Source organism: Macaca fascicularis, chromosome 14, assembly GCF_037993035.2.
Source record: "Macaca fascicularis isolate 582-1 chromosome 14, T2T-MFA8v1.1".
NCBI classification, from domain to species: Eukaryota; Metazoa; Chordata; class Mammalia; order Primates; family Cercopithecidae; genus Macaca; species Macaca fascicularis.
The window spans coordinates 13,474,369-13,498,415 of record NC_088388.1 but is presented as its reverse complement, the minus strand read 5'-3'; the positions used below and the strand labels follow the sequence as shown (position 1 = coordinate 13,498,415).

At 49.4% G+C, this 24,047-nt stretch overlaps 1 protein-coding gene across 1 annotated transcript; it reads left to right on the top strand.

Moving 5' to 3' along the window:
* Positions 1-1,724: 1,724 nt before the first annotated feature.
* MS4A15 (membrane spanning 4-domains A15) lies at positions 1,725-21,072 on the top strand. Its single transcript, XM_005577703.4, is given in 8 exon segments — positions 1,725-1,825; positions 8,841-9,093; positions 12,711-12,833; positions 15,659-15,715; positions 17,733-17,825; positions 18,178-18,291; positions 19,937-20,026; positions 20,029-21,072. Coding segments are annotated over 7 exon segments (723 nt in total). The 5' UTR covers positions 1,725-1,825; positions 8,841-8,868; the 3' UTR covers positions 20,050-21,072.
* Positions 21,073-24,047: the final 2,975 nt, after the last annotated feature.

Sequence of the window (24,047 nt, the reverse complement as noted above, 5' to 3'; positions counted from 1 at the left end):
TTTTTTTTTTGGTAGGGACGAGGTTTCACCATGTTGCCCAAGCTGGTCTCAAACTCCTGAGCTCAAGCAATCTGCCCACCTCAGCCTGCCAAAGTGCTGGGATTACAGGCATGAGCCACTGCACCCAGGCATAAATAAAGTTTTATTGGAACATAGTCACACCCGTTTGGGTATGTATTGCCTATGTCTGCTTTGCACTACAGTGGAAGAGTCACGTGGTTGCAACCAAAGTTATATGGTTCCCCAAAGCCCTAAATATTTCTATCTGATTCTTGACAGAAAAAGTTTGCCAACTTTGCTCTGAGTAGTTTTCGTGTCTACTAATAATCAGGTTAGTGTCAGATCCTGGAAATGCGAGACCCAATGGAGACGGTGCTATTTGGGAAGTCACAGCATAATCCCTCCGGAGATCTACTCTGACCTTCACGTGTTGGTCACACCTCCTAGGCTGAAGGGAGCCATGCTAGTAATCCCTGAAAAACGTCAAATGGCTTCCCCCACCCCTTTATCCTATCCATTAGATGGCACCCATCTAATGCCAGCAGATTTTTATCCTGTGTTTTCTCAACCACCTCCTTGGAGGTGCCTCCAGTCACTGAAAACCTTGCTCAAGAGCCTCTGTGTCCTTTTCCCTCTGTTCCTCTGCATTGGAACCAACGCTGTCCCTTGCCCACTTTGTCAACCAATATAGGTCAGACCTACCACAAAATAAATGGCACAGAGGCTTCCCGAAAGACACACGTATTTTGAACACAGAACAGTGAGGCTGAGCCCTTATCAGCCAAGAGCGCTTGCAGAGCCACAGAGAATCTGCTGCACAATCTGCAAGCTGGCGCTCTCCCAAACGTGCACAGTAGCTGTCAGAGCACTGGGAAGCAATGCACATCCACGGTCCATTGTAAGTCACTGACTTAGATATGTTATATTTAACAAAACATCTCAGCCGCATCATGTTATAACAAGTCACGTTGTAAGGGATGGATTTTATCAAGTTGGTGTGTGTTCTTTCAGTCTAGTTTACACTAAACCCTGTGAGATTGGTACCAGTGGTATTATCCCCATTTCACAGGTAAGGAAACTGAGGCAGAGGGGTGACCCTCTTGCTCCCATGCCTCACAGTAACCAGAGGAGCCAGAATTCAAACCCTGGCTTCCATCTCAGACCCCTACACTGAACTGCTAAACTCCTCACCCACCCATGCCAACAAGAAGGATGACTGTTTTCGATTTCATTGTAAAATCTGGCAGATTCACCACTCTGTTGTTTCCTGGTAAGCTCGTCTCCTGACACCTGGGTAATGGGTGTTTTTTCCCAAAGTGTTTGCCCAGGCCAGCCACACCTAAAGTGTTGGGGTGCATGGCAACACAGTCAAGCTTATGTACATGGCATTTGAGGTCGGGACATGGAAAAATACGAGGCACTGTGTGCATGTTATTTGTGCATGAGAATGTAACTCCTTGGCCTTAAAAACAGGACAAGGAGTGAAGTGTGTAATAAGGAACGCTGAAAACGGCCCCCCAAGAATGCAGTTTGAGTGCTCTTACAAGGCCACAGGTGTCTCATGAGCCCACCTCAAAAAGCCATCGAGTGGACGTTTGTGTTTTAACAAGCCCTTTCAATAAACACTTGGCGGAGGGATCCTGGGGCAGACTCTCTCAGAAGAGCTGCCCCCACCCCGCCCCCTGCCCCGTTCAGCTGAAATTGTCTAAGAACCCATTCTTGGCGTTCACTGCAAGCTATAAGCTCTGAAAGTGCTGACCCCGACGTGATCGCCTTGAAGTTACACGTGAAGGAGGAAAACTCATCCATTTTCGGGGGAATCCCGGTAAGGGACAGTCCTGACTCCCATCAGGAGGATGGGACCCACGCGTGAAATATCAGGAGTTGGGTTATCATGGGTCAAGAAATGACCAAAGAACAGAAAGTATTTTTTTAAAAACAGTGCAACAGCTACTTAAGGCTAACCAGTGCACTGTAGAGCCTGGAGCTCTACACACGCCTGTGATTTTAATTCGGCAGGAATGCCCTTGGTTTCCTGATCAAGGAACCTTAGAGAGTTATGGGAGCAGGTAGGTCACTGCCTGAAAAGAGGATATGAGCAAGGTCATTTTACTAAGGTTACTATTTTGACCACCTGGACCACCTGGTACACTGGATGTTGTATCCTCTTTATCTGCCAGATTGCGGTGGGTCAGACTGCCCATCTTCTCTGCCTGAAGGGAATTCAGGAGGTTTAAAGGAGAAGGAAGAACAGGAATCAGAACAGCGGGAGGCGGCCGAGGGCAGGGTGGATCCTCTCTCTACTTCATTCCCTTCCGTAGGGCACAAGGAGGATATTTTTTTCTAGTGATGAGCACGGACGGGAGCCTTTTCCTCCACCTATAGAAAAGCCATTGCCCTCCTTTCCTCCACCCTTAAAGGGACCTGCATTCATTGGCCCCGTTCAGGCAATGGTGCCTCCCATCCCCCTTGAGGAGACTGGAGGCTGCCCAAGAGATGGTTCTTGGATAAGACCTCCAGTCAGTGAATACCTATGTGGTCGGGTGGCCGTGTCCTCAACGCCGACTACTCGTCAAACTTCCTCAGTAGAGGGGTGCCTCCAAGAGGGACTTAGGACGGCAGACTCAGGCGCTTTTTGGCGCGTTCCCTGTTGTTGTTCAAAACAAAAGGAGACGGCATGACAGTTTGCCTTTTACTGTCTTTAAAGAGTTAAAGGTGGCCGGGCGCGGTGGCTCAAGCCTGTAATCCCAGCACTTTTGGAGGCCGAGACGGGCGGATCACGAGGTCAGGAGATGGAGACCATCCTGGCTAACACGGTGAAACCCCGTCTCTACTAAAAAATACAAAAAACTAGCCGGGCGAGGTGGCGGGCGCCTGTAGTCCCAGCTACTCGGGAGGCTGAGGCAGGAGAATGGCGTAAACCCGGGAGGCGGAGCTTGCGGTGAGCCGAGATCCGGCCACTGCACTCCAGGCTGGGAGGAGCGAGACTCCATCTCAAAAAATAAAAAAAAGTTAAAGGAAAGTATCCGTGAAAACAGTGTACATTCATCCTTTACGCAGGGGATGATTGAGGCTCTGGGAAATGGCTATAAGATGACTCCACATGATTGGAAAACTTGGGTGAAAGTTTTGGTTTCAGCTGCAGAATATACCGTGTGGGGGAGCGAGTACAGTGAGTTAGCCATGCAGCAGTCCTTGCAAAATCTGGATAATAATATCCCAATACAACTTGAGGTACTATCGGGAACAGGGCCTTTTGCTTCAGCCCAGGCTCAGGCTCAAGCAGATGGCCATCTATTTCCTCAATGCTCACAGCTAGCAATACAAACATTAAAAAAAAAAAAAAAAAAAAAAACCATAAGACGATCCCAGGGTTCCTTTTTAACAGTTAAACGGGGTGCCACAGAAACATACATTAAATTTATCAACCGATTGCAAGCAGCCATTGAAAAACAGGTACCCCATCCTAAAGCTACCAAACTTCTTATGTTACAATTGGCTTTTGAAAATGCACATAGGATTGTCAGACAGCAATAACTCCAGTCTAAGCCACTGCCACTGAAATCAGTGTGTTTATTAAAGTATACCAAAATATAGGCACTACAACTCATCTGACTCAAACTTTTGCTGCAGTGATGACCGGAGCCACATATTATAATTGTGGCCTAACCAGGCATATGGCAAAAATAACCCTGCTACTGTTTTCCTACCTCTAAGCAAAAAACAATTTCATACTCTTCTAGCTTGTGATCTTGACTGGCAAGTCACCGTAGCTGGCTTTATTGGTAATATCAGCTTCCATTTACCAGCCTCTAAGCTCCTGAACTTCTTACAAACTGTGCCTGTTAAATTTGTATCTATTGTTGTTTCTGAGCCCTTGCTTCATGCCACTACTGTCTTAACAGATGGTTTAGGAAAAACTGGAAGAGCAGCTATAGTGTGGCAAGATGCCACACAGAAATGGCAGCACAAAATCTAGGAACATTTTAAAACTACGCAACAGGCAGAGTTAGGTGCCCTGATATTGGCCTTACAAACTTTTCCTTCCCAAGACATAAATATAGTTAGTGATTCCACTTATGCGGTGTGTAGTATTACTCATTTAGATCTTGCACATGTGAAGGGCATTACTAATGAACCCCTACTACCTTCATTTCTTGCAGTGTAAGAGCTCCTCTGTGCCCATCATTGTGGGAAAAAGAAAGATAGATCAGACTGTTACTGTGTCTACGCAGAAAAGGAAGACAAAAGAAACTCCATTTTGAGCTGTACAAAGAAAAACTGTTATGCTTTGAGATGCCATTAACCTGTAACTTTAGCCCCAACCCTGTGCTCACAGAAACGTGTGCTGTATTGAATCAAGGTTTAAGGGATTCAGGACTGTGCAGGATGTGCCTTGTTAACAATGTGTTTGCAGACAGTATGCTGGGTAAAAGTCATCGCCATTCTCCATTCTCTGTTAACCAGGGACACGATGCACTGTGGAAAGCCTCAGGGACCTCTGCCCAAGAAAGCCTGGGTATTGCCCAAGGCTTCCCCCCACTGAGACAGCCTGAGATATGGCCTCATGGGAATGGAAAGACCTTACCGTCCCCTAGCTCGACACCCATAAAGGGTCTGTGCTGAGGAGGGTTAGTAAAAGAGGAAGGCCTCTTTGCGGTTGAGATTAAGAGGAAGGCCTCTGTTTCCCGCGTGTCCCTGGGAATGGAACGTCTCGGTGTAAAGCCGACTATTCGTTCTATTCTGAGATAGGAGAAAACCGCCCTGTGGCTGGAGACGAGACATGCTGGCAGCAATACTGCTCTGTTGCTCTTTACTAACTGAGATGTTTGGGTAAGGAGAAACGTAAATCTAGCCTACCTGCACATCCGGGCACAGCACCTTCCCTTGAACTTATTTATGACGCAGATTCCTTTACTCACATGTTTTCCTGCTGACCTTATCCCCACCATCACCCTGTTCACCCTGTTCTCCCGCCACACTCCCCGTGCCGAGATAGTGAAAATAGTAATCAATAAATACTGAGGGAACTCAGAGACTGGTGCCGGTGCAGGTCCTCGCATGCTGAGTGTGCCGGTCCCCTGGGCCCACTGTTCTTTCTCTATACTTTGTGTCTTATTTCTTTTCTCAGTCTCTTGTCTCCACTTGACAAGAAATACCAACAGGAGTGGAGGGACTTCGATCATCACCTTCTTTACATCACATATATTCACTCTTATCCTGGCCTACCTGGTCCGCTATCAGCTAATGCTCGAGCTAATGCTCTGGTACAAACACAGATGTGGTTTGCAAACTCTCCTGCTTTTTTGTGAGTTCAAGCTGATCATGCTGGTTTTTTTCATCAGAATGCATGCAGTCTTAAACAACAGTTTCACTTAACACTTGCTCAAGCTCACATGATTATTAAAACTTATCCTGATTGCCAACGGCATTCTCTGCCCCCTTTTTCCTTAGGGCTTGGTGGCAACCCACGAGGTCTGGTGCCTAATGCTACCTGGCAAACTGATGTTACTCAGTGTACACCCTTTGGACATTTTAAACCTCTCCACGTTACTGTGGACACTTATATAGGCCTAACACATGCTACCCCCTAGGCCGGAGAAAAAAACTAAAGGTGCAATGGCTCATTTGTTTGAATCTATTATGACTCTAGGCCTTCCACAAACTCTAAAACTGATCATGGCCCCTGCTATCTTAGTGCTCACTTTGGCTATGCATTACAACTTTGGCAATAACATCAACATACAGTGCAAGACTGGGATTCTCTATAACTCAACTGGTCATCAAACTCTTAAAGTATGTCTTAATAAACAAAAAAGGGGGACTATGGGCCCCTCTTCTTGAGAACAGGACCTGTCGTTGGAGAATCAACCAACAATGATGATGATGACTCAGAAGGCACCTGACATTACCTGGGGACAGCTAAAGAATATGGATCAACAGGCAACTATCAGGCTTGCCGCCATAGAAGCCTCTGTAACTGCAGGGAATCAGTTTCTTATGTATCTGGCAGTAATTGGGAAAACTTCTGAGAAAGTAAGACAGACGTAGATGTTGGGGTGGCTGGTAATTCTTGTCCTTTGCCAAGTGGGATCAGCCCAAGAGCATGTTTACTGGAGTCATGTTCTAAGTCTCCCTATTTTTAATGTTATTTCATGGTGGGATGCTGACCCGCCTTTGTCATCTAATGATACTTCTTGGACAAGAGGTCAATGGATGCCCCTGTCTTACCCTTTAATGGAAAATTTGGGATGGATTAAACTTAATGACTCCTTGATTTTGTTGTCTAGTAATCCCCCTCTTTGTTTTTCCACAATAGCACATGATAAGTGTGTTACTCTTATTCTTCAGGAGTATCTTTACTATCAGCCTAAAAGGGATGCTAAGCTTGCAAACTTGACCTTTATTTCTGCTATTACCACTGATTTTACTGAGGTCTCTAATGAAGCCACACAAGTGCCTGATCTTCCTATATGCCATCTGAGTAGGGACTGGTGATATAAGTTTGAGGCCATTCAGTGGCCTCTGTCCAGACAGCCTGCACTGTGTCAAGGGCCTCTGTTTGATAATGGCACCTTACTTGATTGGAGTCCCCATGGTTATCTTATGTCTGCAAATCAGACTATTGGATCTGGGAGTCCCTCCAATAAGTCTATCACCTGATCAGAGGATGGGCTTTCAGGACCAATAGTACAACTAAAAGAAACAAGCTTTAAGCCCTGCTCATACCCACATTTGGAGATTAGGACTTCCTTTTTTTGAACGGGTTTTCTCACATGGTGAGTATATTACTAGTGGTGGCAACTATCCCCTCTCTTTCCATAATAATGTTACTGACACAGTTATGACTTGTACTACGCACCCTTATACACTTTTGTTTGGGCGAGGTATTCCTAACATAGAGCAGAATCCATCCTTTTATAGTACTAAAGTCTCTTCCAGTAGTTGGTATGCTGCATGCCTGTCTCATCGAAATGTTACATCGTTCAATATAACCTATGTCATGATCTTAAAATGGCATGCAGAATTTTGGCTGCCCATAAATTTAACCTGGAGCTGGGAAAGAGATTTGACCCTGTAGCTATTTAGAAAAGCACTGTCTCATACTCAGAAAAAAAACACTTCTGGCCACTTTAATTGCTTTTTTTAGTCTCAGCTATTATTATATTAGCAACTGCTGCTACTGCAGCTATTTTTCTAACAAAATCTATTCACACAGCTTCAGTGGTGAACCACATTTCAGAAACAGGTAAATATTCATAAAACTACTCTGTCTCGCCCGGAGGCTCTTAGAGCCACTGTTGAATGGCTGGGAGATCAGCAGCAGGCATTCATTACCCATCAAAATTTATATTGTAACTGGCAATATAATTCTATTTATGTCACACCTCTGCCGTATAATAGCTCCCAATATGCTTGGGAGAGAGTGAAAACACCCACAAGAGGCTTATCACAACCATTCGTCTTCTCAAATCTCCACTCTTAAGTGTAAATTTAAAAAGCAACTTAAAAAATGGCCGCAGCAATTATAAACAAATACCCTTCAACAATTACAAAAAGGCTTTCAATAGTTAAACCCAAACACTTAGTTATCTGGGTTAAACATACGCATTTGGGTAATGGCCGCTATACTTATTCTTTCTTATATTTGTTTGCTAGGTATGTACAAATGGCTCTGTGCTGCCACTCAGCGCATCTGTAACCAAGAAAAAGCAGTAAAAGCTTACCTCTCGTTAAATAACCAACACACTCTAAAAATTAAAGACGGGGGAGATGTTGAGGGTGCACAGCAACATATCCAAGCTTATGTACATGGCATTTGAGGTCGGGGCACGGAAAAATACTGAGGCACTGTGTGTATGTTATTTGTGCATGAGAATGTAACTCCTTGACCCTAAAAACAGGACAAGGATTGAGGTGTGTAATAAGGAACGCTGAAAACAGCCTCCTAAGAAGGCAGTTTGAGTCTACGATGTCTACAGCTCCCACCAGCAATGGGGTGTTTGTCGTCATCCCGCCAAGCAATGCCAGTGGCCTCCGCCCACCTCCAGCCATTCTGCCCACGTCCATGTTTGAGTGCTTTTACAAGTCCACAGGTGTCTCATGACCCTCAAAAAGCCATCGAGTGGATGTTTGTGGTTTGACAAGCTCTTTCAGTAAATACTTGGTGGACGGATGCTGGGGTGGACTCTCTCAGACGAGCTGCTTCCCCACCAAGCCCCGCTCAGCTGGAACTGTCTAAGAACTCATTCTTGGCGTTCACTGCAAGCTATAAGCTCTGCATAAAGTTCCATATCTACACATATCTTGGCTACATCAATGGTAATTGCTTGGGTGGCCAAATAGAAACCTTCCCACAGCAGGTGGGAAGTTCCCACACCCAGGGGAATTATTGATACTAGCTCAATAGTCATGAGCTGAGAGGCAGGAAGTGGCGGTGAGTCCTGGTCTAGGGGAAGAAACCAGTGCTCTAGCTAAGCTCTACCTAGCACTAGCTGTGTGTCCTTAGGTAAGTCACTTGCCCTTTCTGGGAAAAGAAGGGCATTTAAATATACACTCCTCCAAGGGGAGCTTTCCACATAATATAGCTCAGAGATTAAGAGAAGGGCCTGTGAAACCAGAGAGACTGGAATTCAAGTCTCAGTCTTACCCCACCTAGAGGCCGTTGACCTCGGATATCCTTCGCTTCTCTGAGTCTCAGCTTCCCCAGCTTTGATAAGAACATTTGGGGCCATCCTCACAGGGCTGCAGTAAGCAAGGGCAGGTGGGCATGCTGCTTATCAACTGAAACGCTTTATGCACATGTGGAACAATCATCATTACCATTGTTATCTCCCCAGCCTCTGTTTTCCAGGCTCTCTGAGCACGATGTCTACAGCTCCCACCAGCAATGGGGTGTTTGTCGTCATCCCGCCAAGCAATGCCAGTGGCCTCCGCCCACCTCCAGCCATTCTGCCCACGTCCATGTGCCAACCTCCAGGGATTATGCAGTTTGAGGAGCCACCGCCGGGGGCACAGACACCAAGGGCCACACAGCCACCTGACTTACAGCCAGAGGAGACATTCCTGACAGGAGAGCCCAAAGTTTTGGGGGTAAGAACAGCCTCTCTGCACAACCTGAGGCAGGTAGTGAGTATCCCAGCACCGGAACATTCATGCATGTTTTGGAGAGGGGAAAAGGCAGCTAGCAAATACTTAGTAGTGACTCCAAGATTCAGCCATGCACCAGGTAGACAAGCACCCTTCCCACATAAAGCCCGCAGAGAGTAAACCAGTAAAGAAATGACTCAGAAACCTCCAAAGAGAAAAGTACGGTTGAAAAGGATGACTAGGACTAAGGGGAATACTAGCGAGGGTAGACAGAAACTTCTCTCCAGGGAGATGACATTTAAGCCAAAACTGGCTGTTAGATTGAAGCCAGCCAAGGGAATAGCTGGTGGAGGGGTTGGAGAGGGAGGGTTCACCAGGTAGAGAGAACAGCAGGTGCAAAGGCCTTGGGAATGAGGGTGGCTGTTAAAGGAAGAAGTGGAAGCTTGACATAGCTGGAACGTAATGAGCAAAGGAAAGGGGGAGATGAGATGGAGTGAACGTGGTAGATGAAAGTCAGCCCTGACAAAGCTGACAGTGCATGAAGGATTTCAATCTCAGATGGCCTTGAGCTATTGGTCTCGATAAAATACTGAAGGCATAAAATATCGGATAGAGATAGAAAGATACATACACACATTTGCACGTGTATATGTATACATGTACTGTTAAAAAGAAAAACTTTAGGCCAGGCGCGGTGGCTCACGCCTGTAATCCCAGCATTTTGGGAGGCTGAGGTGGGCAGATCACAAAGTCAGGAGATCAAGACCATCCTGGCCAACATGGTGAAACCCCGTCTCTACTAGAAATACAAAAGTTAGCCAGGCATGGAGCCGCGTGCCTGTAATCCCAGCTACAGGCACTGTAGGCACAGGAGGCTGAGGCAGGAGAATTGCTTGAACCCGAGAGGCGGAGGTTGCAGTGAGCTGAGATCGTGCTACAACACTCCAGCCTGGGCGACAAGAGTGAGACTCCGTCTCAAAAAAAAAAAAAAAGAAAAAAGAAAAAGAAAAGCTTTAAACAAATTAAATTTAACAGAGTTTATGTGAACTAAGAATAATTCAGCAATCTGGCAGCACTCAAAACCAGAAGAGGTTCAGAGAGTTCCATCCAGCTGTGTGAGCAATAAGCTCTTATAGGGCAAACACAGAAGTGAAGTGGAGAAATCTCCCCATCGGCTACAGCTAGGTGTCTGCCTTATTTGGGCATGACGTCATGAGGTGTTTGCCTTATTTGGGCACGGTCTGATCAGTTGGCTGAAGCTGTTTGTCATTAGCTGAAACCCAGCTATTTGTTACAAAAATATACTCCTAAGTTAGGTTTCAGTGCATCTGGTTGGGTTGCAGTTCGTTAGGTAGGAACTCAAATTATGGAGACAGGCTAATGGCCTCCTGCTATTTTAATTATACACACACATATGTAGATTCTTCAGTCTATTCCTTGGCCTCAGTTTCTCCAGGTGGAAGATGAAAGCATAGATTAAGCAATGGTGATGATAATGAAAGTGAAGATGATAACAGCTCTTGCTTATGAAGCGTCTCTCAGAGGTGCACGTACTGTGCTGGGGACTTTGCATGCATCGTCTCGCCAGATTCTCAGCACCACCTTGTAAGAAGGGGATCATTGGTCCTATTGGACAGATTAGGAAACTGAGGTTTCTTAAGACTAAGTCATTTGCCCAAGGCCACATAGCTGATAAATGGCATCCTGCAAACTAAGGATGGCTGACCCTAAAGTTCTGTTTTCAATGCCTCTGCTTTGTGGCATCCAGGACCTCTGGCTCAAACATGCTGGAATTCTACCCTAATAGCTGCACCACGTCCATTGGTGCGGTGGAGGGGCGGTACTGGACTGGGGGCACAGACACCAAGGACCGCACAGCCCCTGACTTGTGGCCCATGGAGACAGTGGACAAAGAGGGGATCAACAATTGCTGAAATTTCTAAACCAAAGCAGACCCTGGGGACCAGTGCTCTCTCCCTCCAAAAAAAAAATATATATATTGATGAGACAAACTGCTGAAAAGCACAAAAAAGTGGAAAATAGAAATAAGAGTTATGGAATGCCACCCACTGAGAATACCACTGCAGACTTAGCTGGCCTGCCGCCTCGTAGCTGGGATGCTTCGGGCAAGTTACTGAACATCTCTGAGCCTCAGTTTCCTCATCTCCAAAATTAGGATAATAATAACCTACCTCTGGCCGGGCACGGTGGCTCACGCCTGTAATCCCAGCACTTTGGGAGGCCGAAGTGGGTGAATCACCTGAGGTCAGGAGTTTGAGACCAGCCTGGCCAACATGGCGACATCCCGTTTCTACTAAAAATACAAAAATTAGCCAGGAGCAGTGGCAGGCTCTTGTCATCCCCACTACTCAAGAGGCTGGAGAATCACTTGAACCTGGGAGGCAGAGGTTGCGGCGAGCCAAGATCGTGCCATTGCACTCCAGCCTGGGCAACAAGAGCGAAACTCCTCAAAAATAACAATAATAATAGTAATAACCTACCTCTTCTCATTAGGATTAAGTGAGACCACATCTGTAAAACCCCCAGCACAGTGCTTAGCATTGACAGGCATTCAATAAGCAGCAGCGGGTGTTTCCCAAGGCGTAATGGCAGTGACTGTGGTGGGCTACCCGCAGGGGAAAGGTCTACCAGGAAGGGGAGCCACGCTGGCGCCTTGGACACCATGCCATGCTGTACCCTGTGAGGACACTGAAAAGATGAAAGACAGGTCGCTGAAGAGAAAAAGAAACTGAAGAATCAGGGGCTCATGCCCATGGATATCCAAATTCTTGTCACTCATGTTAGAAAGAAATATGTATTCCACATGACGCTGAGATGACAATTCTAGTTCTTCCCAGTCAGAACTGCCCATAAAAGGACCATGCTGGTTTGGGTAGTGGTGAGTACTGGTCACTGGAGTCCCCATGGAAGTCCTGGAGCCGGGAGGGGCTCCTGGGCTCCCAGGGCTGGATTCCAATGGTCTTCAACATCTCTTTCCACTCAGTTCCAGAATTCAATAGTCACCCAAAGCATTGCAATCTTTCTGCTATGTGGCAGACCTTACTAGAAGCTCACACTTGGGAAGACCATCCCACCTCTGAGCATAGACTAGTAGGATGCTGGTAAACCAACTCTTAGAGGGAAAAAAAAAAAAAAAAAAAATCCCAGTGGAGATTTCAGCAGGCTGAGAGGCAGGGCTGGGGCGATCAGTGATGGACACCGAAATAGAAAGATGCTGTTAGGAGAAGGTGCTCGCTGCAGGCTGAGGGGGTGCTGGGGAATGAGGATGGGCAAGGTGAGGCATGCGGTGCAGGGAATGTTGGCTCATCGAATGGGGTCCTAAGAAAGCCAGGTATAGCGACACGGAGATGCTTGAGATCCACGGATCAGAGCAGAAAGCAGGAGGCAGGCCGGCTGAGAGCTGGGCTTTGTGGGTCCGGTAGGCTGCGGGGAACTAGCTTTCTCCTTAAAAGTGTCTTTATTGGTTGCTGTAATAATGTCGCCTCTAAAGAACAGAATCTGAGTTTCTTTCCCAGTCGCCAACAAGCTAGAGGAGGGCGGGGCCGGCAGGGGGCGGTGTGGAACAGGGCCCGCAGCACTGAGCCTGGGGCTTCCCGCAGACGGTGCAGATCCTCGTGGGCCTCATCTACCTGGGCTTTGGCAGCGTGCTGCTCATGGTTCGCCGCGGGCACGTGGGCATGTTCTTCATCGAGGGCGGTGTCCCCTTCTGGGGAGGAGCCTGTGTGAGTGCTGGGGCCATGGAGAGGGAGGGTAGGGGGGATGCTGCCCAGGCTCACGTCTCCCCCATGAGCCCACCCCCACCATCCTCCTGGGCACAGCCTCTCCTAGGTGGGGGCCTGGAAGCACTTCCTAGAAGAACTAGTCTAAATCTAACTCCTTCCCCCAAACCCTCACCATAAACCTGAGCCTGACCCCACTCCTGCGGATGAAAAGCTCCCAGCAAACAGCCAGAGAAGCTGCCAAAAAGGACCGGAAAGGCCGGGGCACGGTGGCTCATGCCTGTAATCCCAGCACTTTGGGAGGCCCACCAGATCACTTGAGGTCAGGAGTTGGAGATCAGCCTGACTAACATGGTGAAACCCCCGTCTCTACTAAAAATACAAAAATTAGCCAGGCATGGTGGTGCATGCCTGTAATCCCAGCTACTTGGGAGGCTGAGGCAGGAGAATCACTTTAACCCGGGAGGGGGAGGTTGCAGTGAACTGAGATCTTGCCACTGCACTCCAGCCTGGGCAACAGAGCAAGACTCCATCTCAAAAAGAAAAAAAAAAAAAAGGATGGCGGTCATCAGGGCTGGGTCCAAACCACCCGTACTACCCAGATCCTAAGCCTCACCCCACATCTAAACCCCTCCTGCAGAAACCCTCTAGCTCCCTGAGCTGGGTCCCAGCCCTCCATGAGCCCCGCCGTCCCCTGGGAGTCCAACCAGCACTGAAGCCCCTGAGCCCATTCCTTTGACCTCCGTCTGGCCAAACTGGCCACTCACCCCTGCCAGACAACAGGCAGGTGAGTCCTTGTCATTGCCAACATTAAAGGGCACTTGAGTGTTTGCAGTGAACCCTGGTGTTTGCACCCCCATCAACACATCACCAGAGCCTCCAGCCACCCCAAGGAAGCACAGGCCTCAGGGTCAGACCAGCGGGGTCTGAGTCTCAGCTCCACCGCACGTTAAGGTGAAGTCCCTCGGGCATGTTGCTGAATCTCAAGATTCAACTTCCTCATCTAAAACTTGGGCTCATAGATCTGGCCCTGCCTACCCCATAGATTTGCAGAGGACATCAAGAGATAATGTGCATGGTGAGTGGATTACTAACCCTAAACTTCTGTACCAAATGGAGACTGATGAGTGATTCCCTTTTTGGAGAGAAAGCCAGAGATTTGCATAAAGGGGGTCTCCATTGCGTGAGTGTTGGTTCCAGAACCAAAGCACAGCGACTTTCTTCCCCTGCCCAGGCTGCCTCCAGCAAGAGCACAGAATCCACCAGAATGGGGTTCAGGGAGGACAAAGTGGCTGACATATCACAACCAGATCAGGATGGTCACCTGGCCATGCTTGGGGACAAGCTCTGGCCCTTTGAAAAGTCCGTAGTGACCTGAAGGTGGAGGAAAATTTTGCAATCACGAGAGTCCATGGGGAGACATCACAACAGGAAGAAACAAACGGGTCACTTTCCCCTCTGAGCCCCATTCCACCGAACTTTATCACAAATATGCCCAGTAAAGCTTCAAAAATGGGGGAAGGAACAAAAGCAAAAACTTTATTACTATTACTCCTATCATCTCCTCATCTCAGCAAATGGCACCTCCAGCCATCCAACTGCCAAAGCAAATCCTAAGAGTCATCCTAGAGTATTTTCTTTCCCTGCTGCACATCCACCCCAGCGGCAGGTCCCGCTGGCTCGTCCCCCAGAGCGCAGCCTGAGTGTGTCCCCTTCTTCCCACCCCCATGGCCAGCATGTGGGTCTACACCTACTGGAGACCTGTAGTGACTCCCTTCTGGTCCTCTGTCTCCATGTCCCCGCAGGGCCTCCTCCACGCCCCGCTGACCCTGTGGTCTCCCCAGCATGGCAGCCGAGTGCCACCTGCAAATTGCAGACCTGCTAAGTTGCAGGCCCAGAGTGAGGTGGCACTGCTCAGCTCCACCCTCTCAGCTCAGCAGATGCAGGGCCAGCCCCATCTCAGTGTGTCAGGCGACTGCCAAGTACATAGGTGCCATGATGCAGGTTCCTGGGCTATCCTTATGGGCAGCTTCATGCCCGGCTGTTGTCATCCCAGTTCACAGAGACAACCCTGATCCAACCTCGAGTAGCCCCAGTGAGTGCTATGACTTCATCACAGCTCTTCACACCACTGTCTGTACTTTCTTCACTGTTTGCTAAGTGTCAGTCTTCCCCAGTTAGAATGTAAGCTCCATAACTCTGTTATGTTCCTGGCACATAACTGCCACTCAGAAAATGTTTGATTTTTTTGTTTTTTGTTTTGAGACAGAGTCTCACTCTGCCCCCCAGGCGGGAGTGCAGTGGCGTGATCTCAGCTCACTGCAACCTCTGCCTCCCAGGTTCAAGTGATTCTTGCTCCTCAGCCTCCTGAGTAGCTGGGATTACAGGTGCGCGCCACTATGCCCAGCTCATTTTTGTATTTTTAGTAGAGACTGGAGTTTCATCATGTTGGCCAGGCTGTTCTCAAACTCCTGACTTGAAGTGATCCTCCCGCCTCGGCCTCCCAAACTGCTGGGATTACAGGCGTGAGCCACCACATTCCGCCTCACTCAGTAAATGTTTGATGGGTGAGTGTTTGAAGGAACAATGCCTTCCCCACAAGGCCCTGATGATATGGCGTCAATGAAAACACTCAACTTGTAAGCCACATCCCCAGTTCCCTGGACAGGGGACACCCCTACCGAGAGACCCCAAGGTGCCTGCCTGGCAGAGAAAGTGGCATCTGGAGGCTGCTCTCTCTCCCTGGCACCTCCTGACAGATCCCAAGCAGGGTGTGCCCTGCCCGGGGTCCTGGATGAGGCCTCACTGGGTCCCCTGTCCCCACACAGTTCATCATCTCCGGATCCCTCTCAGTGGCAGCCGAGAAGAACCACGCCAGCTGCCTGGTGAGTCTGAACAGGGGGACCCAGGGGCGGGGATGAGGCCACGGCTAAATCTCACTCTACCCTGCCCCTCCCATCCACTCACTCCTTCAGCTCATTCCCCAGCACTTCCGGGGAACCCGCTAAAGGCCAAGGGAGGAGCACCACCCAGGCAGACCGGACGCAGACCAGTCATGTACAGGAGAAGAAGACAGGGATACTCTCAATACACAAGCCGGAGTGGAAAGTGAGGTCCACGGATCACATGCTCATGGTCATTCCGAGAAAGGAAAGATGCTAGAAGATCTCCTGTAAGAGTCCCGCTGGGCCTTGCTGAGCAGAGAGGACTTAGAAATGCCACAGGGAAAGCTGGAGAATGCACGGAGGGGCGTGGGCGGGGTCGCCGCTGAAAACACGCATGGCTCCGTCCAGTGAAAGCAAAGGTAGGGGAAGGAAAGTGGAAAGAAATTAGACGGAGAGATTTAATCCCATGATGGGGCTGGATGGTGGAAGGCTTGGTGCCTCCTGCAGGCGCTGGGAGCTGATGGAGGCCTTGAACAGGAGGGCGTGAGCTTTATGTCAGGCTCAGAGAACACAGCAGTGAAGATCACGAACACCGCAGCGAAGGCCGTGGCACTTACCTTTTAGTGCCTGGTAAGACGCCCATAAAGCACACTCACAAAGAAGGCAGTTGCCAAGCACGAAAAGTGCTGAAAGGAAGCAGGCAGGATAATTCTAAGCTCAGCTGGGACAGTCTGGGGTCCCTGAGCAGGGGTCACGGAACAGTTCAGAGGAGGACAACCACGGAAGAGCCCAGCCAGGAAACGCCATGGGCTCTGGACGGGGGACCGGAGTGCGGGACCATCACAGGCAAGGGGTGGGCCAAGAGGGAGAGGCCGAGGAGGTGACTCAAAGCCTAAATGCGAAGTTCAGGATTTATTTTAAGGACAACGAGAGACCACGGAGCCTTCAGCAGGGGATGCCTTGCCCTGTTTCCTTACTTGAGGTATCCCAGGTGCAGGGCAGAGAATGGATTGTGGAGGGGCGGGACTAGAAGGGAGGACTCTCCGGACCAAACTCAGGGTCCCCCAGGCCATGAGCTTCAGGACGACAAGACCTGACTTACTCTCTCCTGGACTCACAGCACTTTGCATAGTGCCTGGCATGCAGTAGGTGCTCAATAAAAGCTTTTGGCTTAATCAATGAATGGATTTCTTGTGAGGCTGTTCTGATCTCAATGACCTCCTGATTGCCATTTAAAAAGAAGAATCAGGAGTCTTTAAACCTGAAGAGGTCCTAGAGTCCCCAGTTCACCCACGAGTGTTTCCCCCTTTAATCCTGGGGCAGTTTAACCAGAAGGCTCCAGCTATGGGTCATGAGACCGTCGGGTTCTGGCTGCATGGGGATGCCTGGGTGACTGCCTGGACCACCCCGGGAGTCACTTCCTGCACGCTCTTCAGACCCTGGAGTCCCAGGCCTCTCAGCCCACCCAGACTTCAGACCTTCAGCTCCTGCCTCTCCTGTCTCCTCTGCCTGATTCCCCACCAGTGTCTGCAGTGCGTGCCTCACTCCGCCAGCCACTTCCTGGGACCTCATGGAAATGAACTCAGCCTCTCTCCCAACCAGGCCTCAGCGTCCACAGCAAAGGGCCTCACCCAACTCATGCCCCTGAACAGGCCTCAGCTGCAGCTGCTCCTGCAAGGCGCTGGGCCTGGGGGAGAGGGAGCCACAGTACAGGATAGGCCGAAGGCCGCAAACTCCACCCAGAGAGGTTGTAAAGGAGGTGCTGCCCTTCTCCCTAGCAGCTTCCAAGAAGACGAGAGAAGGAAAGAGAGACAAGACCTCCTCCCGAGGTCCCAGGGGAGGAGAATAGAAAAGGAGAGCCGTCAATGAGAACACAGCTGCGTGCAGGGACGTGCGGCCAGTGCCTCCTTGGCTGTGGGAGGCGGCGTGCTGGGGGCTGAGCAGCTGAGCCAAGGCCCCTGCCTTTTCTCCTTCTCTTTGCCTTTTCCCTCTGTTCCTGTCTCTCTGCTCTCTGCAGGTGAGGAGCAGCCTGGGTGCCAACATCCTCAGCGCTATGGCGGCCTTTGCTGGGACAGCCATTCTGCTCATGGATTTTGGTGTTACTAACTGGGTGCGTTGTCAGATGGTCCCCGGGATAGGAAAACTTGGAAAATGATGCAGCCATGTCCAGGAGGGCAGGGGGGTGAGAATTTGCGGTGCCAGGACGTTGGCAAGGCCTGCCAGTCCCTATAGACCCCACGAATCCATGGATCCTCTCAGCCTTCCCCAAGATGGGCATCAGAAGGAGCAAGGAGGCAGCCTGCAGGGTGAAGGGGAGGGTGCAGGACTGGCAGCAGGGGTACTGGCTCTAGGCACAGCTCTGCCCCCAACTAACTGTGTGACCTTGGGCAAGTGGTTCTCACTTGGGGGACCCCCTTCCTCTAGAACTCTGGACTCACCTTTTTGTGGGTTTTGGTCCCCAGGATGTGGACAGGGGTTATCTGGCCGTGCTTGCTATCTTCACCATCCTGGAGTTCTTCGTCGCAGTCATTGCCACTCACTTCGGGTGCCAAGCCACCTGCGCCCAGGTCAACGCGGTGAGTACCCCCACCCCCACGTCCACTAAACCTGAGCCTCTGTGGAACACAGTTGGCTGGGAGCGCACTCTGCCTCCAGCCCCCTCCCTCTGCCTCCAGCCCCCTCCCTCTGCCTCCAGCCCCTCCCTCTGCACTCTGGGAAGCAATATGAAGAGCCAGCGCTAGCAGGGGTGTCCTATCCATGTCAGGCGGCCCAAAGAAGTATTTGGGCTGGGCACGGTGATGCATGCCCGTAACCCCAGCACTTTGAAAAATGAGATGTGAGGATCCCTTGAGCCCTGGAGTTTGAGACAAGCCTGGGCAACATAAAAAGATCCTATTGCTACAAAAAATATATATATATTTTTTTAATTAGCCAGATGTGGTGGTATGCACCTGTACTCCTAGCTAGTTGGGAGGCTGAGACAGAAGGATCGCTTGAGCCCAGGAGGTTGAGGCTGCAGTGAGCTATGATCACACCACTGCCCTTCAGCCTGGGTGAGAGAGCGAGGCTGTCTCTAAAACCAAAACAAAACTAAAGACGTCTTCACAGGTCAGTGAAGACAAGACTGTTCTCCCAGTGGAACTGGGTGGCACCAGCACCCACAGGGCCACTGCTCTGTGCAGCCCTGCAGGGAGCCTTGCAGAACGGAAATCCTGGGCTGGTGGCATGGGGGCCGTGCTGCACCCAGAGGAGTGGGACTTTTTGGGGTTCCCAGGCCACATGGGAGACAGGGGCATCAGGGAGGGCAGCATGATGGAGATGGAAATTAAGCTTTGATTTCCAAAAAGAACGGAGAACAGTGATGACAGAAAGGGGCTGGAGTGAGTGTTCAAGGCAGGGAAACCAGATGGATCAAAGGCTGCCTTGGGCAGGCGAATGCAGGCCACAGGGTGGGGTGCTCTTTGCAGGTGCACAATAGGGTGCACTGAGGGTGAGGGGATCGAAGGTCTGAGCAGGGGAGTGAGCTGGTTCAGGGGAATCAATCAAGAGGCTTTGTCCGGTGCCGGGAGGTGGAGAGGGTGGACAAGCAGGGGCTGGAGGCCAGGAAGCTGCAAGGAGGCTGGTGCCTTGGTGCAGGCAAGAGAGAGCGAAGTCCTGAACCAGGCCAGGGCAGTAGGGAGAGAAAGAACGGCAGAGCCGGGCGCGGTGGCTCACGTCTGTAATCCCAGCACTTTGGGAGGCTGAGGTGAGTGGATCATCTGAGGTCAGGGGTTCAAGACCAGCCTGGCCAACATGGTGAAACCCCGTCTCTACTAAAAACACAAAAAATTACCTGGGCGTGGTGGTGGGCGCCTGTAATCCCAGCTACTCGGGAGGCCGAGGCAGGAGAATAGCTTTAACCCAGGAGGCGGAGGTTGCGGTGAGCCGCTATCGCGCCATTGCACTCCAGCCTGGGCAACAAGAGGGAAACTCCATCTCAAAAGAAAGAAAAAAAAGAACAGCAGAACGTTAGCGCCTGGAGAAATGGGACTTTTGTCTGTTTTGTTCACTGCTGTACTCCCAATGCCTGGATCATAGTTGGCCCCAGTAAATGTTGTTGGAAATATTTGCGGAATTCAGTACCAGGGCGCTGTTCTCAGATTACCCACAAGGGGGCACTATTGCGACACTATCCTGAAGCTCCAGCGTCCTCCGGGACGCTCAGTGCTGTTTTCTTTGCAGCCTGTGATCTTCCTGCCAAACGCCTTCAGCGCAGACTTCAACATCCCCAGCCCGGCAGCCTCTCCACCCCCTGCCTATGACAATGTGGCATATATGCCCAAGGAGTCGTCTGAGTAGCAGATGTGGCACCTGTGGGTGGAGTCCAGCCTTTTCCCTCTGGGCCCAGCCTCTCCCCACCCCCACGTTGTTCATCAGGGGCCAGCCCCATCCCAGCTGCCCTCCCTCACCACCTCCACACACACTCCGGCATCTGAGTGAAGCATGCCTAGGGACGTCTCTCCCACACTTTCCCCAGTGGTTTCTTTCTAAAAGACACCAAGCTGACGTCAGGGGTGTGCGTCCTTCAGCTCCCCGAGCCCCATCACCCTTCCAGGGACACCCGCCTTGTGCATCTAAGCATTTCTCTGCTCACTGGGGAAATCCTGGCCTCATTGGAGACTCAGGTTCGAGGCCTGCCCCCGACCCTCAGGCCTCGGGGAGGTCATTAAATTCAGAGAGCCGGGAAACCTCCAGAATGGAAGAGTGTGACTCTGGCATTCCACAGAGGTGCAGATACCAGACCAAGGCCTCACAGCAGGGCAGTGGCCTGACCGCAGCTCTCCCGGCCCCAAAATCAGCTCTGTCCTTTGTCATCTGTTGCCACATCCGTGGACCTCAGATTTCCCATTTGGAAACTAGAATGCTGAACCAGATAAGGTTCACCAGGCCCTTCCAGCTCCCCAGGCTCCCTGAGGTCCTGGGTCTAGGCCAGGCATTGTCCCCCCGGTTCCTGGAAACCCTCATCTTCCTTGTCTGTAATATGAAGTCAGCATTGGCCCCGCCCCCACCACCATCTCCCAAGGTAGGGGAGGTTGCAGGGGAGAGCTGGCGCCAGCCCACTCCTGAGGCGCCATGACAGTCAGCATCGACAGGGGCATAGCAGTGGCAGTTCGGGACCTCCCTGTGCCTCTCAGCACTCCCTTCCCCACCCCCACAGCCCAAGGACAAAGCTACCACAGAAGGTTACCACGGGACCTGGGCTTCGTCTCCAGGGGACAAGGAGACATGTCAGCCTGGTGTTCACCAGCCCTGGTAGATGAGATGGCTTGTCTCATCCACACCACAGAAGGAAATAAACCATGTGGCTTAAATTTTGAGCTGGTCTTGTTGCAATGACTTTTTCTTTTTAACCTCAGGGGCTTCCAAGGGTCATCCACGTTTATCAGAGGAACTGGGTAACTGTCCCACTGTCACAAAAGGGCACCTCTGGGTGCCTCGCTCTGTGTAGTATAATCCTTACACTTACTCTGTCCCCATCTTAGTTCAGACAAACATGCATCCATATCCCTACTCCACAACTAAGGACACTGAAGCTTAAAGATGTTAATTTATATGCCCAAGGCCACCGAGCTAGTTAGGAGCAAAACTGGGATCCAAACCTAGTTCCATGTGACATCACAGTCCGTGTTCTCACCACTTGGTCTCCCCTTAGTACAAACCTAAGTGCTTCCCACCAGCCCCTTTTCCTCCTTCCATTTCTTCATTCCAAAAACTAAGGCAGGGCTGCATTCCTCAACACACTCACTTCTTCACCCAACAAACTCCCACTCCTCATTTAAGACCCTATTTAAATGTTGCCCCTTCTGTGAAGTCTTCCCAAAGGAAGGGTGATCCACGAGGTGGCTCAGTGCTATGACCACACACTGGAGCGAGGGTGGGGCAAGGGAGGTGCCATTCAAGGAGGCATTCACTCAGGATCATGCCAGTGCAGAGTGGGGATAAGGGGTACAACAAGCTTTGGCTTTTACAATCAAGAAGGGAGAATCGAGGATTTAGAGCTTCGATTTGAAGATCATTAAGTACAGAGTTGGAGGAAATGTACTTGAAGATTTAGGACCAGTTTTCTTGCCATATAAAGGAGACTAGAGACATGTCAGAACCGAGGGGAGGAGTTGTGGGAGAGAGAGGCAGAAAAAGAGAGAAGTTAGCCCCAAGCTGGGGTTGCTGCCCTCTCTCCTCTGCTGATCAAATCCCTCAGGAAGTGTGTAGGCCAAAAACCACAGGTCCATTAAGAGGAATTAAAGACTACACGGTCCCTAGAGATGTCCCATGTCCAGACAGCATGGAGCCGCACATAAAGATGGCCGGGGACTGTGCCTGGTGACAAAATAGTCCTGCATTCCCACGTAGTATATGAGTCCAAGCATGAGAAAGCTCCATGTGTTTCCTGAGCTGGCCAGTGGCCAGATGTGCAATGTGGATTATGTGAAACTATAGCTTTATAACAAATATGAGCAGCAGATAAGAGCGGGGACAGTGGCCACCACTGAGAGACCAGCAAGGACAAACTACACCTCAGCAGAGGCCAGCAAGGACAGATGAGGACTGAGGGCTTATGGACTGGAAGTCATTGGAAGTGACTGAGTTATCCTGAATTGGCAAAATTAAGTTTTCTACCACTACTGGGAGTAAATGGGAGGTAGAGATATAATTTCTGTGAAAAAGAACGCGGAGAACTACAAAACGTTACTAAGAGAAATTAGCAAAGATCTAAGTCAATGAAACTATATCCCATGTTCATGAACTGAGACGCTCAAGTTTGTTAAAATGGCATTGATCTCCAAAATTTATCTATAAATTCAATATGATTCTTCAAAATTTTAGCAGTTTCTTTTGGGGAAACTGATAATTTAATTCTAAAATTCATATGGAAATTCAGAGGATCTTAAAAAACACAAGAAACCTTAAAGACAAAGTTGAAGGATTTAAACAATCTGATTTCAAGATTTACTACATAAGAATAATTAGGCAGCATAGTTTTAGCACAAAAATAGACAAAAGACCAATGGAATAAAATAGAGAGCTCAGAAACAGACCCTCACATATAGTCCTTTTATCTATGACAAAGGCACTCATAATTAAGTGGATAAATGACATTCTTTTTCATCAATGGTGCTGAAGCAATTAGAAATTGGCATAGAAAAAAATGGACTTTAATTCCTACCTCACATAAAAATTAATTCAGGCTGAGTCACAGACCTAAATTTTATAACAAAGCAAGCTTCTAAGAGAAAACATAGGAAAATATTATTTGGGGATAAGCAAAGATTTACTAAACCAGAAATGCAAAAAACACTAACCATAAAAGACATAAAAACCATAAAAGAAATTGGAGTTTATTAAAAATTAAGAGTCTGTTTATCAAAAATCACACTATAAGTGTGAAAATGCAAAACATATACTGGGAGAAATTTTTGAAATACATCATATCTGACATAGGTCTCACGTGCAGAACATATAAATAACTCCTAAAAATAATAAGTAGACCAGGCGCAGTGGCTCATGCCTGTAATCCCAGCACTTTGGGAGGCCAAGATGGCTGGATCACCTGAGGTCAGGAGTTCAAGACCAGCCTAGCCAACATGGTGAAACCTCGTCTCTATTAAAACTACAAAAATTAACTGAGTGTGGTGGCGTGCACCTGTAATCCCAGCTACTTGGGAGGCTGAGGCAGAAGAAACACTTGAACCTGGGGGGACAGAGGCTGTAGGGAGTTGAGATTGTGCAACTGTGCTCCAGCCTGGGCAACAGAGTGAGCCTCTGTCTCAAAAAAAATAAATAAATAAAATTAAATAAATAAATACATAAAAGATGGAGAGCTAAATTTAAAATGGGCAAAGAACTTGAGCAGACATTTCACAAAACAGGATATAGAAATGGCCAATAAATGGCCGGGCGTGGTGGCTCACGCCTGTAATCCCAGCACTTTGGGAGGCCAAGATGGGCAGATCACAAGGTCAGGAGATCGAGACCATCCTGGCTAACACAGTGAAACGCCATCTCCACTAAAAATACAAAAAAATTAGCCAGGCATGGTGGCAGGCACCTGTAGTCCCAGCTACTCGGGAGGCTGAGGCAGGAGAATGGCGTGAACCCGGGAGGCGGAGCTTGCAGTGAGCCGAGATCGAGCCACTGCACTCCAGCCTGGGTGACAGAGCGAGACAACATCTCAAAAATAGATAAATTAAATTAAATAAGAAATGGCCAATAAATGTGCTCAACATCATTAGCCCTTAGAGAAATACAAATTAAAACTACAATGAGATATCACAACACACCAGAATGGCTAAAA